The sequence below is a fragment of the Bactrocera latifrons genome, unplaced genomic scaffold (genome assembly GCF_001853355.1).
Source record: "Bactrocera latifrons isolate USDA-ARS-PBARC rearing strain unplaced genomic scaffold, ASM185335v1 scaffold_4, whole genome shotgun sequence".
NCBI classification, from domain to species: Eukaryota; Metazoa; Arthropoda; class Insecta; order Diptera; family Tephritidae; genus Bactrocera; species Bactrocera latifrons.
The window spans coordinates 2,238,000-2,256,740 of record NW_017537045.1 but is presented as its reverse complement, the minus strand read 5'-3'; the positions used below and the strand labels follow the sequence as shown (position 1 = coordinate 2,256,740).

Here is an 18,741-nt window from a genome sequence, read left to right as displayed (position 1 = left end):
CTTTCGCATTTGACGTGGTATCTTCACGACATTTGACATGGATTACTGCTTAAGGTAATAATAAAATCTCCTATAAAATTGTTCAGATCGGATTACTATAGCATATAGCTGTCATACAAACTGAACTACTACTAACAGAAATGCACCTGTGAAGGGTATTTAGCATTGGTGCAACCGAAGTTAACGGTTTTTTTTTTTGTTTTGTAAATCTTAATGTACTGACAACAAAAGATATTGCTCAAAAGATGCCAGTGTTTTATATCAGCTTTATGCCTAGAAGTGTCTACTTCTGCGCTTTTTCAAGAAATTAGCTTTTATTGCGGTTATTGCCTCGCATGCTTTTCAAACCAAATTGTAAATCACAAAAAGCTTGAATATGAATTTTCGATTGCTCATTTCGTTTGTGATTATAATAATGAACAGTCTTTACTTTAGCTGCAGCATAGTTATGCAGCGTTCTGCTCTCTTTCTTCTACGCTTAAAAAGTTCAAATTTACAAAGCATAATTCGGAAAGTAACTCAGCTCTTAAAGGATTATTGTGATGATGAAATTTTGTAGAAAATTTTCGCTGATTTCCTGTCTGCATGCAAAAGTCTGTGTATAATATCACACACAGCATTGCAAGTGCTTTGTTTCGTGCGACAAATCGCCACAAAATGGGCCAACCACTTTAGCGAGACAATCAAGGACAAAGCGGTGGGAGTACAAACGCTCAAGCGTTGCTTCCTTGCCACGCTACGCGCTTTTATTTCGCACGACGCTTCGTTTCGTTGGAACGGAAGTTCTCGACTAGGCTAACGGTTACATAGGAAGGCGTTGGAATGTGGGCATGGGGACGAGACAAAGTCTGAGCGAAAAGCGCGCTTGCAGTTGAACTAAATAACTTCCTGCTTTAAGTCAAGGCGAAATTTTCAAAATTTTTTGCACACAAATCTGTAAGAGAGTGAGTCCAAATATTTGAAATATATTTACATTTGCAACATTTCATGCGACCAAAATTTTGTTAGTCACATTATAGAAATTTGCTTTTGAATTAATGAGCGCGTGCACGTCGAACAATGCGCCACAACGCCCCCTTGCTACACATTTTTAGCGGTACTCTTTCGTGGACCGAAAGTTCGCGTGGAAAAAACACGTGTAATAAATGTTTGAAAATTTTGTTTATTGTGCAAAAGTTTATTAGCCTCTACAAATTTCTAGTTACTAGTATTTTCAGCCTACAATGAAACTCAAATGCCGACAGCGTACAACTCGGATTTGTTCGGCGAACTTTTGTATTAAGTTGCATCGCAATTTTATTGCAACAATTTCATTTTATATTTGCATAGAATTCCGATTAGTGCGAAATACTGGATTCTGTCTCGGGTTGGTTGGTAATTTTTATACTCTCGCAACAAAGATATTATAGTTTTGTTCACATAACGGTTGTTTGTAAGTCCTAAAACTAAAAGAGTCAGATATAGGGTTATATATACCAAAGTGATCAGGGTGACGAGTAGAGTTGAAATCCGGATGTCTGTCAATCCGGATGTCTGTCTGTCTGTCCGTCCGTGCAAGCTGTAACTTGAGTAAAAATTGAGATATCTTGATGAAACTTGGTACACGTATTTCTTGTTATACACATCTAGATGTGTATAAGAGACAGGGCGTCGCCCACTTATGGACCAAAAACCATATCTCAGGAAGTACTCAACCGTTTTCAATGAAATTCGGTATATAATATTTTCTTAACACCSTGATGACATGTACCAAATATGGGTGAAATCGGTTCACAACCACGCCTGAAATATCGATTATCACTTTATCATGCGAGAGTATAAAATGTTCGGTGACACCCGAACTTAGCCCTTCCTTACTTGTTGATTCTTTATTTTGCGTGGTTGTGGGTGTTCTTTTCACAATGGCACGATGTTATGGAGATGGAGCTGAGAGTTCACATACAAGCGTGATTTCCATAGGTTTTTTACCAGCTTGGGTTTCCTACTTTTTGGAAATAAAAAGCACATAACCTTCTTTTTTATAAGGAATGTTTGTCTAATGGTGTGATATCACAAGATTTAAGTGTCCAATTGATCGGTTCAAACCAAGAAATTATCTGCTCACCGAAATGTTTTCTCAATATCCATATTCATGGATTGATGTGATGTGTGGGAAGTGACGCCGTCTTGTTGAAACCAAATGTCGCCAATGGCATACTTTTTGAAGAAACATGAACCGCTGATTCCACCCGTGCCGCAGTCACAGTATTCTCCAGACCTGGTCCCATATGATTTTTTTGTTCTCACAGCCTAAGAGGCCTATGAAAGGACGACGCTGCACTAGGATTGTGTAGATAAAAACCGCATCGAAGGTGATAAAAAAAGGAGAAGGGAAAATTATGGCAGAAGTGCATTATATCTTGGGGTGATTACTTTCGAGGAGAAAAATAAAAATTCATCAATAAATAAACACTTTCTTCGGAAATGTAAAACCAGCGATACTTTTTGAACAAACCTCGTACATTTCCTTACTTGTTTTGTTACGTTTTCTCAATGAAATTTAAGATTAAATTCAAAAAATAATAGAAAGAACAGGGTACAAAAGGACATATTCCCTCTGACACAAATATATATTCGGTTTGCGACAAAACCTGCATTTTTTCTAAGAGATATAGTGTTTATTCGACAATCTTGGGAACGAATGATTGCTTTAAAGAACAAACAAATCGAAAACTAAGAAGCCGTTTGCATAAGAAACTAACAAATCGTTCGGTCGAAATGGAATTCTCTTTAGGAAAGGAGGGACTATTTTGAGAAATATATTTCGGATAGGCAAGGAATCTCGCCTTGTGAAATCGTCTCCATAAAAAAATAATACGAGTATAAAGTAAAATGCGATAAAAAAAACCAAATCATTCAGAAATTGAACACCGATTCTGCTAATGTTGTTTTTATATCTGAGATCTGATACATTGAGGGTTTGTCCAGATAGTAGTAAGACTGATTTTCTTTCGCCGTGACTATACCGATTCGTTAGAGGGAGTTCCCAACTAGCGAACGAGCGGCTGGTCAGTTGTCTCGTCAGTGTTCGCTAGAGCAGAGGTATGCGATTAAATTCTGAGTGAAACTCGGTAAATCTGCGACAGAGAAGTTTGATATAATCAAACAGGCTTACTCAGTTCTTGCTTTAGCAAGAAGAGGTCGCTGATGAAGACCGGAAGAATGAGCAAATCCAAAGTGAAAACGATGCTCATTGTCTTTTTTGACATCAAAGGCATCGTTCACCATGAATCTGTTTGTACTGGACAAACCGTCAACGCCAAGTTTTCCATGGAAGTCCTCAAGAGACTCAAACGAAGGGTCAACCGGGTCCGATAAGACATCGCAGGCGATTGGAAGTTGCATCACGAGAGAATGCCTTCCGTGACGTCAGAAGGAGCTTATTTTGAAAGATTTCAAAAAAATTGTTCGATTGATTCAATAAATTTTTTGAACTCGACTTAGTCCTATTACTTTCCGGACAGGCTTGTTGTTGTTTGAAATAGCATACATATACTAAACAAGGACGTAAAGTAAATTTCGACAGAGAGCATCAGAAGAAACTACATTAATTGAACGCAAAAGGATCAAATCGAAATATTTGATTTTCTGAGCGATGAATATCAAAGAAGATGGAACTGAGAACTGTATGAGCTCTACGGCGACATGGATATAGTTAATTAAACGCATAGAAAACCAAGGAATGCGCTGGTTAGGTCCTGTCGTTCGCAAGAAAGATAATGCTACAATGGGTGGAAAACGGAAGCCAGGGCGAGCGCTCATCCAAAAGAACCAGTCTGGCATGATCTAGAAACGGGTAGGGCATCTGGCATAGTTTTGTATTCACAGTTTAAAAGAAAATCCTTTTTGTAGTGTGAAGATGTGGTTCGGCGACTAGTAAAACCAAAATGAAATTTAGTACTGAAGAAGTGAGGTGTTGAGAAAAAATAAGTCGATTTTTTATTGAGGAAAAGGGTTGCGAGAAGGCATCGGCCGTACTCGCCATGCAATATTTACTCAAAATTTATACGCTCAAGACGATGTACTATATCGCGAATTTATGTTATGTTATTATTAATGTTTTTAATGTTCATCAAATTACGGTTTTCTTTAACTTCTTGTTCGAAAAAGAAAAGCTGTTCTTTCATCTAGAGAAAAGCATTCAAAAATTGCGTGAATGGATTATTCAACATTTTTTTCAAGGAAGAAATGTTCTTAATATCTGCAAACAACAGTTGTTTCTTAGTGTTGGTTAGAGAAAAACTGGCTCCGATCCACGTGAGTAGATACAACTGGCAGCCAATTGGCTGTCGATAGCGCTCTAAAGGTAGTAATTCAAACCCGGATCGGGAAATAATACAAATTACCGAACTAAAAGCAAAATGCTTTGAAATTCGGAGAATACAATACGAGCTTATAATACGAAACACCAAAATACCAAACCATAAATTCCGCTGCTCTAGCAATTAAGTAACTTCAACGCATTAAGGTCATAAAACTGACAATATTATTGACTTATTACCGGTAATCGCTTGGCAAGCAATATTTAAAACCATTTAATTGCCTACTATTGGGCGCAACAGCCGCCCAGAGTTGTATTAGACACACAACCGAGTAAAAGTATGAAATTGGACGATAGCTAAGGATGCAAAAAAAAGTGAATCCTCCTAAAACGTAGTAATGAAGTGCGCTACAATTTAAAAGTGCTCGAAAATAGCTGAGCGGCAGAAAATTGTGACGTCGTCTTCGGAAAAAATGCTTTATTAATGGCGAATTAAAAGTAATAAAAAGCAGATGTGCTTTAATGTGGCACATTTTACACGTGCAACACTGGCTAGGGCGCGCGTTGTTGGGGCAGCATTGTAGCTTTGTTGCATACTTTTCGGCGTTGCATACATTTATTTCGGCTTTCGTATTTTTTTAAGCTTTGAAATTATAATAATGGCTTTTTCGGTGGCAGCTTTGCATTTGGCGCAGGTAAGGCCGCCTGCTGGCGCGCTACATGCTATGGCATGGCATAAGCAATGATTTCGTGGCACCCGGATGAATCAAAGTTGGCATAAGACGCAGTCGACAGCGTCGCTGTACATTTAGCAGCCGATGGCGGAAAGTTCGCTGTACGGAAACTTTTGCATTGCACGAAATGTTGCGCTTAATGCAGTTTATCATTTACTTTTGAGTTTTCACTATTTTTTTATTTAATTTTTTACGCGAACTTTTCGCTTACAGCTGGTTAGCTTGTAGCTCTCGACGCCGCGCGTCTAAAAGGTAATTTTAATTTTAAGCTTGAGTTATGACAATATTTACTTTTTTCTTATGTGGCATGCCACATGTTTCTGGGGCGACCTTTAATGGCATTTTAATATGCGGCATTACTTAGGTGCAACAACAACTATATTTTATATGTATGCATGTAGCTATGCGTCACTTTAATTGCTGTCACGCGCATTTGCATTGCAAATTTGTTTGCGCTTATAATTTAATTCTGTTTTGATTTGCAGTGTGTGTTCGTTTCACTTTGTACTTTGTACTTTATGCTTAATGGTGACTTACCGACATGTGATTTTCTCTTTGCCCTCCATGAAGAGCCCATCTTTGCCCCAGCGTCGCGGCAGCTCGAGCACGGTGACACCTCTGGCACCGGCGAGCGCGATGAGTGAGCCTTCCAACGAGGCGACAACACGTTCCACTTGGAAGCTTTGCGGCACCGATGGTATGAGATTCTGTAGAGCCGAAAGAAGAATATATTCTTTATATATTTATTTAAAAAAATCTTTGTCAAAAATGTTATTAGATGAAAAAAAAAAAAAATAAAATAAATAAATAAAACAAATAAATATATATATGTATCTGTAAATAAGATTTAATTATATTTTAGGAGCGATAACTTGAGTACGAATTGAGATATCGTAATGAAAACGCGTCCCTTCGTTCATAATCGAAAACCAATAAAATGCCACAACTAAGCACTAAATTAAGATATGGGTGCCGGGGAAGTAGCAAAGGGCAACTGTGGGTTCAAAATTGTGAGAAAGAGCCAGAATTGCTTTAATGTTCACAAACCATTCAAGCTAAAAAACCAAAATCGCTGAAAATAAATCATATAAGAACCTATACCGAGAGTGTGAAAATTGATGAAGTATAACGGTACTCTTAGATACTAAGAACGCGATAAATCAATAACTAAATTTGCCAGACATTAAATTTTACCTCCGAGATAGTTACAAACAGTTTTTTTTTATATCCAGGGTCAAAGGGTCACGGAAAAAGGGCTAGTGATCCAAAACATACTCTAAGATTTACGCAAATCCCCCAGTTTACCACGAAGAGCTACTGCTCAAGGTCAACAAATCACTCAGACCAGACGGAATCCCAGCAGAAGTGATGAAAAAAATCGCTGCAGAGCGACTGGCAATACAACGCCTGCTTCGAAGCCGGAATATTTCCTGAACCCTGGAAAAAGCAACGGCTGGTGCTAATTGTAAGGGAAGAGGAGATCCCAACTTGACAACAGTACACCGTCCATTATGCACGCTCAACTCTAGGAGCTATACAACATATAAAAATTCAAAAGAAGAGTGTTGCTGGCGACTTTAGATGTCCGAATAGCCTTCAACAGCGCCAGATGAAGGGATATGATCGACGCTCTCGAAAAAAGCTTTAAAACTTAGTAACAGAAAACTGCTGTATCAAACTAAAGAGAGATCAAGATATATAGCGGTCACGTCAGAAGCAGCATAAGGATCCGTTCGAGGCCCAGTTTTGTAGAACATCGGCTACGACGCCATACTAAAACTCGAATCGTATTTAATTGGCTTCGTGGACGACAATGCAGCAGTAATTACAGCAAAAGGCAGAGAAGAAGTGCGAAGAAAGCTTAATCAGGTCATGATACTACTACCGTTAACAAATAAACACATACCCCTCGAGATAAGCATGCAAACGACCACGAATCTTCTTAGAACACAAAAAGCAGTAAAACTCTTAGGCGTAAGACTGGACCCCAGCTTAACTTTCTGGATACAAATGAAAGCATGAAAGACAGCGAAAATCACCTTTCATCTCAGCAGACTAACTGCCCCAGCCAAGAAAAGAGGAAGCTCCTAATATCAACGACAATCAGCGTCCTATTATGCGGAGCTGAAGTTTGGGCAGATGTGCTTTAAAAGGAAAATCCGCGTTAGGTAGTGAGCAGAGTGCATCGCAGCACACAGAGTTGCAACAGCCTACCGAAAAGTGTCAGACGATGCAATTGACCTTTTGGCAGCTGAAAGGAAAAAGCTGTGTGTCTAAAGAAAACATCCGAAAATAACTAGAGTGCAACAGAGCAAATAAAGAAAGATAATAGCACAACATGGCAACGAAGATGGGAGAATGACAGTCGCTGCAGATGGACGACCATACTAACAAAAAATTCAAGCAATACTCTGGTTACAGTGTGAAAATAGATGAAAGCGGACTACAAGCCAAGACTACTTTCCATATAATACTATTTTAAATTCCATTTGAATCTTTCACTTTCCGGTATACAAACCAAGAAGCAATTAATATAACGAAATAAAACTTTATACGCATTCTTTGTATCAATATTTTTAACGTGAGAATTATTTGTGGATTACTTGTAGCATCATGCGCGTCGTTTAAGCGATTTCTTTCATGGATATTTTTGTTGAAGAAAGGTTTAGAGACGGTTAAATGACTGTCTCCCACAGTTGTAACCATACTGATTTTTTCCAAATCACTGATTAATTAAATGAAATTTCTACGCCTACACATAAGTTATGCAAATAACAGACAACAAATGAGTAATTCATAATAGCACAGCGCACAAAAGTATGCAATGATATCGGCGGCAAATGTTGATACGAAGGAAAATATTATATATTTAATTGCTTAAGATAAACAGGAAGGGTTTCAAATTGCTGGATATTTACATACAAACATAAATATATGTAGATACGAAGATATTATATACATTTATGTATAAGGATGTATGTACTAACAAAAGCTTGGATATGTAGGCATATACTTATATATTTGCTCATATATGCGCAACTAGATAACCCGCACATTCATAAAAGCAACAAAAAATGCAAATTTATTTACTCACACACACACACAAGCACAGCTATGCAGCACAWTTAGTATGGGCCGGCGCTTTAGCTGTACATGTAGCGACATGTATGTATGCGTGTGTTTATGTTTTTGACTTTTTGACATTTGAATTGTAAAATTTCACATGTCAGCGCATACGCCACACAAGCCCCAACCAACGACAAGCCCTCACCACACTTTTTCCGTTATGGCTTCTCCGCCTCCATTTGATACGCGACCAACTTAAACTCATTCATAGACTTCTTGACTATTCAGCGACTTGACATTATCATGCCAAGTTGTTGCTGTTGCATATATTTTATTTAAGATGTCATAATTATCGCGCATGCATGCGTTTTTGTGTATTTCGTATATGCAAATAGGTGTGTGTGTGTGTATGTTTCCTTACATAATTACATGCATTTTATGCCTCATATACGCGCACATTAGTTGGTTCGAGACCCACTAACCGGCGCAAAAGTTGCCTTTGTAGGCGAAGCTTTGCGTTTTACGGTTAACTCGCCACGCGCGTGTTGCGGGGTTGTGTTGAGATGTCTCTAAGATAAACAAAAACAAAAAGAAGTATGCCTAGAAGAATTTCTTTTGTATTTTTCCATTGTCTTAAAAATTTATCACTTCTTTGAGTGTGTATGTGCGTGTGTGCGACTTGTAAAATTTGATGTTTGAACACATGTATAGACATTTGTATGGGTGTGTGGCCTGCTGGTCGTCTTCAAGCCTTAAGGACTACACATTTCACTACTTAATGCTGACAACTTGCACGTATATATACATATATGTATGTAAGTATGTTCGCTCTATATTTATCTATATGTAGGCAGTAATTATGACTACGTGTATGTGTGTGCACCTCTGCGATTTGTAATAAAAATGCACCATATCTGTGCAGATTTCGTGTAACTTTCGTGCTTTGTAGTCGCACTCTCGCGTTGAGTCGTTAATTTGTGAAATCACGTAAAGGAAAATTTATCTGTGCAAGTTCATTAGGCCTTCCATACTTTTCAACTGCTTTGTCTTATATTTATTTACGCTTTACATGCTTGTATGGCGGCTAATCAAACAATGGCATGTCGGCATATATTGCGCAATAATACTGTTTGTCTTTTATATTTTCACTTTTTCAAGTGTTTTTTTTTTTCTTCTTGTTGTAATTACAAAACTCTTTTCCTTTTCCGTATTGGGTGTGGGTGTGCAAATTTGCATTTTATAGACTTTTGCTTATCTGTTAATATTTTAGCAGCGCCTTTATTGCCATACTAACGACAGACGTGCACGAAATGCCTGCTTGAGTTGAGGGAGTAGTGTGGGGCATACAAATTTATGGGCATGCGGATCATACTAAGGAAAAAACAATAGCTTCAAGTTTATCTTAAAGAAACTTTTACAAAATAACGTCATTTTCCTTTATTATTATATTAATATTAAAAATTTTGTCGTGGATATTAAGGGGGTATTCTGGGCTAGGATTCTGAAAAAATCGATTTTTTTAATGCATATTTTGAAAGTTTAGACTTTCAAAAAAATGACCTTGGAAGGAGTTTTCAAAATTCGACTTATTTTCGGACATACAGCCGATTTTGTGACGTGGCGTCTGTGTTCACTAGAATTGTCTCCTAAACTTCAAACGCCTTTTTCTCGAAACTACTTAATTTGAGATGGCTGACAGGTTATACTGAGCCGATTTATTTGAAATTTGGTATATATCTTCTTTATACAAAGCTCTATCGTGTCTGCCTTGGATTTCCAAAAATTTTGATTTGAAGTACCTTTTTAAAAATTCGAAAGAAAAAATCGGGTAAAAAAAATTTTTTTTTCAAGTCGACACCACTTTCTTATTTTTAATTTTTTTTTTTTGAAAATGGTCAACCCGATAACGACATCCTTACTAATGAAGAATCTTCTTGTGTTTTGTGTTTTAGATCTCTACAAGGGTTTAAATAACGTCAACCAGCACGCACTCTCTTTTCGAATCCCCACTCCACCGGCCCGTATCTCGACGAATTTTAGTTTTTTTTTCCTTGCCAACATATAAAAAAAAATTGGATACTAAAAATGTTTTTAATTTTTTTTATCTTAGTTTAAAAAATGCCTAAAATTCATGCGTCTGGACCAGAATACCCCCTTAACGCTAAAAATAAAGAATTTGCGTTATCTGAGACTTCTTATGTATGTATAACTTTCGGCACAGTCGCTGAAAAGTCGAGTCGTACAGATAAGCACTTATCAGGAATTATGTTGATAATTTTCAAAAAAAAAAAAAAATTGTTATTTTTGTTTAAAGTACACTTTGGGTAACCATATTCAATTGGTACAATAGTAAAAAATATTTTGCTTTTTAAAAATAATTTATTGCTCAACAACCAACCTTGCAGCATCGACGCCGATGTGGTAATAGCCTGTTAGAATAACTCGAAAGTATCTAGGCGATCTTGGGTCAAAAGGTTCTAGACAAGCTTAACCTCTTAATTAAACCACCTCGTACGATAATGGCAATCAAGACGTAAATTTCAGCGGCATATAACCATAGTCTCAATTTTTATATCTAATTTGGTTCTTGTAACGTTGAACGTCAGCAACTCGGTATGAGGGAACCATTAGTTTTCGTGGAGAGAAAGTAGACAGTCTACCTCCAAATGTTGCCGCCGACCACAACACGAGCGGGATGGGAGACAGTTAAAGAGGGAAGGGACACGCATATGAAGAAAAAAAAAAAAAAGAAAAAGAAAGAGGCCAAAATTCTTAAGTATGAAGAGCTTGAGAAGCTGGCCGACATTTGTAATGCTCGAAGGATGCGGCGACTATCGGAATTATTGCAGTTTTGTTTTTCTTGTACTACCGAAAGTGGTGATCGAGCGGCTCATCCATACTGAAATTATGAAGAAAACACTTCTCCAGCTTGCTGAACCCAATGAAAACTTAACATATTGAGATGGCGAAGCCGACTTTTAATTTTTTTACATATTAAACGATTTTTCGAAACTTCAGTACCTACTTAGTTGAGGTAGTTGAGATGCCTCTACATACTTTGAAAGCAGAGACTGTACTATGATGTTCTATACATTTCAGGAGATCGTTTTGTGAGGCAGAAGAACAAAAAATATTTTTTTATTTTCTTGTTGTCCGGATTCTTATTTTAGACATTTGTACTATTTTCACAAACTCAGAGATATTTCAGACTTAGAGGTGTCATTTTCTTCGGTTTAATAAATTTTTGCTTTACTGGACTTATAGAACCGACTATGTATGAGACCTTCAGCGTAGCTTTTTTACTATCCCAAAGAGTCCATTCGATAAAGATATCTACAATTGATAACAGTATTGTCACATTGAATTTATTTTATCAACTAGTTAGACACAATTTTTCAAAAAGCTGACAACCCTTTTCAAAATTCTTTGCGACAAAATTTTTTTTTTAAGTTGTGTGATGAACATATTTATTTTATTTTTTCAATTTAATACATCATATTTTTTGGAACAGGTGGCAACTCTGCTTGAAAGTATTATCAACTATAAAGCTTCAGATATATAGTGACTGCAGTTTTATATAGATATTTTAAAAATTCGTTTATTAAAAAAATATTTAACAAAATTGTATAAACAAGCCTCAATGTGGCCGGTTAGAAGTCTGGAGGAGGTGGTTAAAATTTTAAGGTTTAATAATGAACGGAAAACCTTAAGTTGCAAAAGTTAGATGGCAAAGCTGTACATATTTAAAAGATCTACAACTTTCGAGTCAACACTTTCTCACATAACCTCAAATTTTTGCGAAAATTTCAAATAACCAAGTTTCCATTTTTAATTTTTCCTTTAATGTTTCTTATTTTAAGAAAAGTCTTAACACACGATTTTATTACTGTTCTTATTTGAAATGATCACATTTTCAATTTACAGAACCTAATGCCTTCTGGCGCCTGCAACCTAATCTGATTGACCAAAATTATTAGCGCCATTTGCATTTAAATGAAAATTCAACGCATATTACTTACGCACAGTTTAGGCACATCAAGAAAAAATCACGACAAAAAGTTAACGGAAGTGAAATACTTTTGACAACTCAACTGTCATTACCGTTGATTGATTGAAATGTCACATTAAGCGTCTTTAATGGCGAACGGCATAAAAAATTGGCAACTTAAATGACACATAAACGCTGCTAATGCCGATAAAGGGCGTGGAGTGTATATGATGAACGAAATAATGAGACAAAGAAGCAGCAATAACGCATACGACGAAGTGGAGCTGCCTAGTTTGTTTCGAAATTGATAAGCAACAATGACAGGCAGCCAATGACGAGCGAGAGAGCAAACGCTGTTAAAACAAAATTGTAGCGAAACCTAAAAAAATCCTTAAAAAATAGTGCTACTTAAAAGAAAAAATGCAAATAAAAAATTTCAAGCGCCAAAGCGTGCGGTAGTTATACACAGGGTGCAGGCTGTGTGCCGAGCAAGTCAATGCGAATGACTGACGGTGCAGCAAAATGCTTTATCGTTTATATTTAAGTTAGAAAAATGACCAGCGATTAATTTAATAGAGACAAAAGGAGCGCATTTTACAATTCTTGCTTTACAATTCTTTTAAGTGAATTTTTTTTATACTTTTTTCGGGTGCTACACTCGAGCGTAGTGCGAGTTGGGTCACTCATGGCATACTCGCCGACATATGAGCGATATGACGCCATACAAATGTCGACTGCTTGCTTATAAAACAACCCTAACCACAAAAAACGCACAACATATATATGTTTGTATATATTTGGGTGCATGAACCAACTCTTAGCATCAGCACTGTAGCTGTGTCTCTTAAAAGTTAGATTAGGGTTGGGTAGCTGGAGTACACATTCTGGCTACTCTTACAAATGTTTTGTATGCTTGTGTGTGTTAGAAATGAAAAAATGCTAATATAGACATTAATTTTATTTTGTAAAAAATGCATTCAAATGATTTTCGAGATTTCGGACGCCAGTGTTTGGTAAAGAGTGAGTGGATTGAGGGTTTTGCGCGGCAAATACATAACTAATGAAATCCTTACTAATATGTTTGAGACCTTTGGTCGCTAGTGTTGCTGTTATTTTGGGTCATTTTGTGCCACAAAAGGCCTAAAGGGCGAATAGTTAGGGTATAAAATTATTCATTTTGAAATATTATGATTTTTGCTTGGCAATGAATTATGCAGCAAAAGCAACTACTTTTTATATTTTTATACTTTTTTTTTTATTAAAGAAATTGTGTGAAATTTGATAATAAATATTTTATATTTTTTTATATTTTTGTAATAAATATTTTTTATTTTTTTATATTTTTGTAATAAATATTTTTAATTTCTTTTTTATACTATTTTTATATATACATATATTTTTATATATAAACACTCTTTTCCATACCTTTAAACCTACAAATCCACGCAAATACAATACTCAAAGGCACACACTCATTAATTTTCCACACTGCACATTTTTTGCTGAGTGTATTTAGCGGTATCGCGCGACAACCAATCAGCGCACAGCTGCATGCTCATTGGCTGTGCGTTAGCGCACCGAAATCGAAGTGGTGTATTGATTTTTGATGGGATTTCAATAGGCGCAGCGCGCGCGTTGTGTGGGGGAAAGTAGCTGCTGTAGAAAAAAAGAATTTTTCCGTCGAAAAAGTAGGGCAACGCGCATGTGTTGACGTGTGCCAGGCATCAAGTCGAAATGTGTTTGTGTGCGTGTGCTTTTTATTATATATAAGTGGGTTGTGCTTAGCGAGGGAATGTGGCTAGATATGTATGCGTGTTTGTATGTCTGTGTGTTTGTGCGGTGGCGCTTCGTGCAACCCTTTTACTCTTTTGCTGTTGTGCAAATGTTTATTGCTGGTAATTTCACACAGTTTTAGGGGTACTCAAATGGAAAACCGTTGCATATAATATAGCTTTAGGCGCTTTACGTTATGATGAGTGCTTTAGTGGTGCACAGTTTTAGGCGCTGGGCGGTTGTTGCTTTTATGCTAGGACCATGAACTGCTTGTGTACTTAGTTTTTTAATTATGAAATGAATTTTTCTTGCTGGCAATAAGTTTTTCAGATTTTTATTTGACGCTAGACAATGAGATAGTGAATATAGAGCAGGAAAGAATTAAATATTATTTTCTACTAGTTAGCAAATATATTTCTGCAATTACTAAATACGAGTATATAGCTGCAATTACTAAATAGATTTTCTTTGTTTAAAATATTATACAGCAAATATATACTAAAATAGGATAGAGGTCTGTAATTTAATTTCAAAACCAAATTTCTTATCTAAAAGAAACAAGTCTAATATGTACTGCTTCGACTTGTAATCCAAAGTATTTTTGTATGTATGCTTTTTTTTTCTTAAGTTTAAGAGCTAACGTGGGCACGAAAGAGCTTTTCATACCAAAAAGCTTACTTTATGAAATAACAAGTTTCAGGCGAAATTTCGGTTATTAAGATACCTTAATTTTGAGACAACGCTCAGGCATGAATTGATGATATTAGGCGGTATTTTTCATAGTAAAATAATCTCTAATTTATTAATTGAGTTTTTAAGATATGATACTGATGGTACAATGATCTATAAAAAGGCTCTTAAATGCAAATTGTCTAACTATATTCGAAAAAAAAAAATTAAATTTTGCTTTACTATAGTTAAAACAACCAATTCAAGACTCGGTTTAGTCGGATAAGGCTTATGTGCTTTAAGCCTCATTCTTAAAAACCTTTTTGTATTTGAGCTGAATCTATAAAAAACCCAAAAATATAAAAAAAATTTGAACTGAAAAAATATATATTACTTTATTAGACATTTATAGGTTGTTTGTACTATTACTTTGGCATAATCAAAGTTAATTAGCCAACATATGGTTGAAAATGAAAATAAAATAAACTTTTGCAACAATTTTACTATGAAATATTTCACAAAATAAGAATACCACTTGGAGAGGTTTTGAAATGGACCATTACACCTGAGGAGTTAACAACAAATATTTTGATTTTTGAGGAAGATTTTTGAATTTGGTCAGTTTGAGTTGTTTACATCTCATCTTCTTCTATATAGCTTTTGCAGATGGCGTTTGATAAGATTCCTAGCCTTGACTCCTATAGGTCAATGGCTTGCTGAAAGTACCACAACTAGGGAGCGGCTAGCCTTACTGTGGGCAAAGTGATCGCTAGAGCTCTTGCGATCGATCTTGGGTCAAAAGGCTTTTGCGACACTCCTCGGCTTGGAGGACCTACTGCAGTGTCCGGAAGTCTGAAGCTGGAGTTAGTAGAGTGGTCCTAACAGTAAACCCCTCCATCAACCTTCCCAACAGACTTTTACCCATCCATAAAGAAGCTCACTGCCCTGCCCTCAAACGGCTTCCACCCACAACTCTATCACATTTGCGCAGAGGAAGAGCCGCCAAAGCTCGTTTTGGCGACTCCATGATCCTAGTGATCCGATATGAAGTCAAAGTGTGTGAAGATTACCGAGTGTTCAAATCTTTTAGGATCCCAGATTCTCTAAGTTTGTTAGCAACTTTCACAGTTATACACCTTCCGACGATGTCTACGGGCACTATGTGCAAGATGACGTTAAGTGCCATGGTTAGAGTTGACCTTATTGCGTCACATCTTCTTATGAGCGCCGCCCGTTGAGCGCTTCCGAGTTTCTTTGCAGATGTGGCCTTTTCTAGAACCCTTCACCACATAAAGACTCCATCGAAGATGGAGCCAGTGAACCACTTTCAGTGAGAGGTCTCACCTTTTTCCAATGTCTCCTCTACAGCAATATAAGGCCGTTTTTGCGCCGTCTTCGATGTTCGGTTTTCATGAAAGCTTCCTGTCCAGTATGAGCTAGCTAGCTATTTCCCTGTATCCGCCGACTGCAGACGGATGAGTCCCATTTACGGCAGCGGTGCTATCGGGATCTTGCATATTCTAGTAGCTAATAAAACCAGCAGAGCATATAACTGGCCTATTCTTTTCCGATTTAAAGTTTTTTTTTTTTAATTAAATTTGTATATTGCAGCATAGATCGACTGAACAGCTATAAAAATATGAGAGCAAGTGTCGTGTAAGACTTTTACAACAACGTCAAATCAAGGAGAATTATTACAATTATTTAGCTAAAGCTTCAGCATATTGAGCAGAAAAGGGTTGACAGCTTCGAATTTGCTGCCACTGTAAACAAAATTCGAGCGCGTGCAGCTTATATGTGCTCACATATGTTTAACAACTCCCTCGAGGCGAATTCCACGCACATTTCCATTACTACAACAGCAGATTTCGACATTTATGCCCAAAACGCGTTGAATTGCGTAGCCAAGCATAGAATAATGAACAAATTTTAGATTAGTCAATAAGCCATAGAGTTTAGAGCGCGCACGAGCCGCGCACGAGTAAACCATACGCCGAACAAACTCAAGCACAGAAAACACATTTCAGGCGGCGCATATTGGCAATAAGAGGCCAGCAACACACCTGAGCAGCAAGGATGAGCGCGTTTACTGTTATGCATTATTAGTTTCAACAACATTTTAACACTAAGGCATTAAGGCAACAGTTGTTGTTGGTTAACAATTAACAAAAGTTAATGTAAAATTATAATTACGCATATAAAGAAGAGGCTTTCGGATGGGTTGAAGGACACATTTGTTAATTTAAGCCGGCGAAGCAACAGAAGAAAGCAACTTGAGTTGTTAGAGAAACAGTTATTCGAACAGCTAAGCCAAAAAGTCGAAGCGGCACGTTCGTTTTAATGTAGGAGTAACGCGTACAGTGCGTATGAGCAACATTCCCCACTGTAATAAATATAAAAACACCCAAATATATGCTATAAAATAATTTTATAGAAATATAAACAGCGTTGCACTGCGACTGAAGGTGGATTAAGTAAGCTGATAGGCTAAAAAGTGAAAAGCCCGCCATGCAAAGGCGCTGTAGCGGCTTGATGGCTTTTAGAATTACAACAACARCAGCAGCAATCCACACTAGTAAAATATTTTCCGGGACGTAAGGCGTTAAACGCAAGCTTGTATGAAGGCAGCATTTCAGGCGCGCAGTGAGTAACAGCTTTTAAGTTTCATTTATTTGCTTTTGGTAATTTCTGAGCAACACAGAAAATTGGTTCGAAGGTCGCCAGTGGCTGTGGACGCCAGCGCAAACTGTATACGCGTGGCGGCTAAGCAGCTGAACCCTTTTTTGCTGCTTGCCTTCTAATAATGTACGCATAAATTTTATGTACAGCGTCAAAGCGCCTAAAGTTATGCCACTACTGACAGTGAAATTACTTTACAACGCGCGCTTTAAACGAGATACACTATAAATATTGAGCAATGTCACAGTTTACGTGCGTAAGTTGTAGTGCGCTGGCTGTAGACTGCGTGGCGACACCTTTGCTGGACCAGCTGCGGGCCGGCACATACGCGCCGCACTTTCATTTTTGTATTTAACCCAAACACCAGCGCCTGCATAGAGAACCATTGACTGGCGTTCGCTTTACGCACCCACAATGGCGCTGCTGTCGTTATTGCCGCCAATGCTTAACCGTTTCACACGCAGTTATAGCTTTTTAACAGCTTCTCGCATAGCGTCAGCACCGGCTAATGGTGATTTGCTGGCAACATTCATTTGCTATAATGTCTTTTGGTGTTGTTAATAATTTTTCGGTCATATTTTATTCGCTGGGTATTGCATACTTTTAGGTGATTTGCAACAAAACGCTGTGGGTTCGGTATTTTAATGTCTTTGTCTCGTAAAGCCGTTAACTTATGCGTGTCTATAACATTTGCGTTTTTCGGCGCAAATTTACTGCCGACTTGCTTGTCATTTTCGACATTTGAAATTATGTGCCGCACCATAATACTTGAGTTACGGGTTCGTTCGTTTTTGTGCGCCTGTAAGTATGCAACATAATACTTTATATGCTTCGTGTGCAGTAATTAACGCAGCAGTTACAAATGAAGTTTCAAGTATAGATTTTTGTTTAGAAATGCTGTTTCTTTCCTTAATGTTTTACACATGTATTTTTTAATTACTTATGGCGCTAAAAAGTAGGCAATAAAATTTTTAAAAGCCATGGGTCTCTCCTTAAAGATATATGCGTATTAACGATACATTAGTTTTATAATGACTGAAGGAGCGGAGAGAGAAAGCGAGTACTTTTTGCAATAAATACTAAATTACATATTTGGTTAATGGGAACATTAAGTGATTTATGCACAGGAATTAAGTTTCCAAACAATTAATGCCGTTAGAAAACCTATTTGAAAGTAAGTAGGCATCCTAACCTGTTTAATGGTTTATAAAGATGAAATGTAGTGCACATATTTTTGATGGTACATAAACTTAGATAAACTCCTTGTCACAATATAGATAGATGAAGCCTTTTTTCGAAAATTCTTGATCGATGATTGTAAATTACATAGTGTGTTAAGAAGGTACAAGCAGTCAAGAATAATTTTTGCAAGCAACGGCTTCGTAATAATTAAAGCAGAACTTCACTCGAGCCGTAAAATAATTAATATATCAAACATGCCAAACACAAAAAAAAAAAAAAAAAAAAAAAAAAATTTAAAATAAAATAAAAACACAAAATAAATAAGAAAAAAAAAAAAAATATTACAACTG

At 36.9% G+C, this 18,741-nt stretch overlaps 1 protein-coding gene across 2 annotated transcripts in view; it reads right to left on the bottom strand.

Moving 5' to 3' along the window:
- The window catches only part of LOC108972379 (nuclear pore complex protein Nup88), an 89,459-nt gene that overhangs the window by 50,154 nt on the left and 20,564 nt on the right, over window positions 1–18,741 (bottom strand). For both annotated transcript variants that reach the window (XM_018938933.1, XM_018938934.1), the window contains exon 2: window positions 5,572–5,741. In XM_018938933.1, the coding sequence (XP_018794478.1) occupies window positions 5,572–5,741 (170 nt within the window). The remainder of the gene's footprint in view (window positions 1–5,571; window positions 5,742–18,741) is intronic.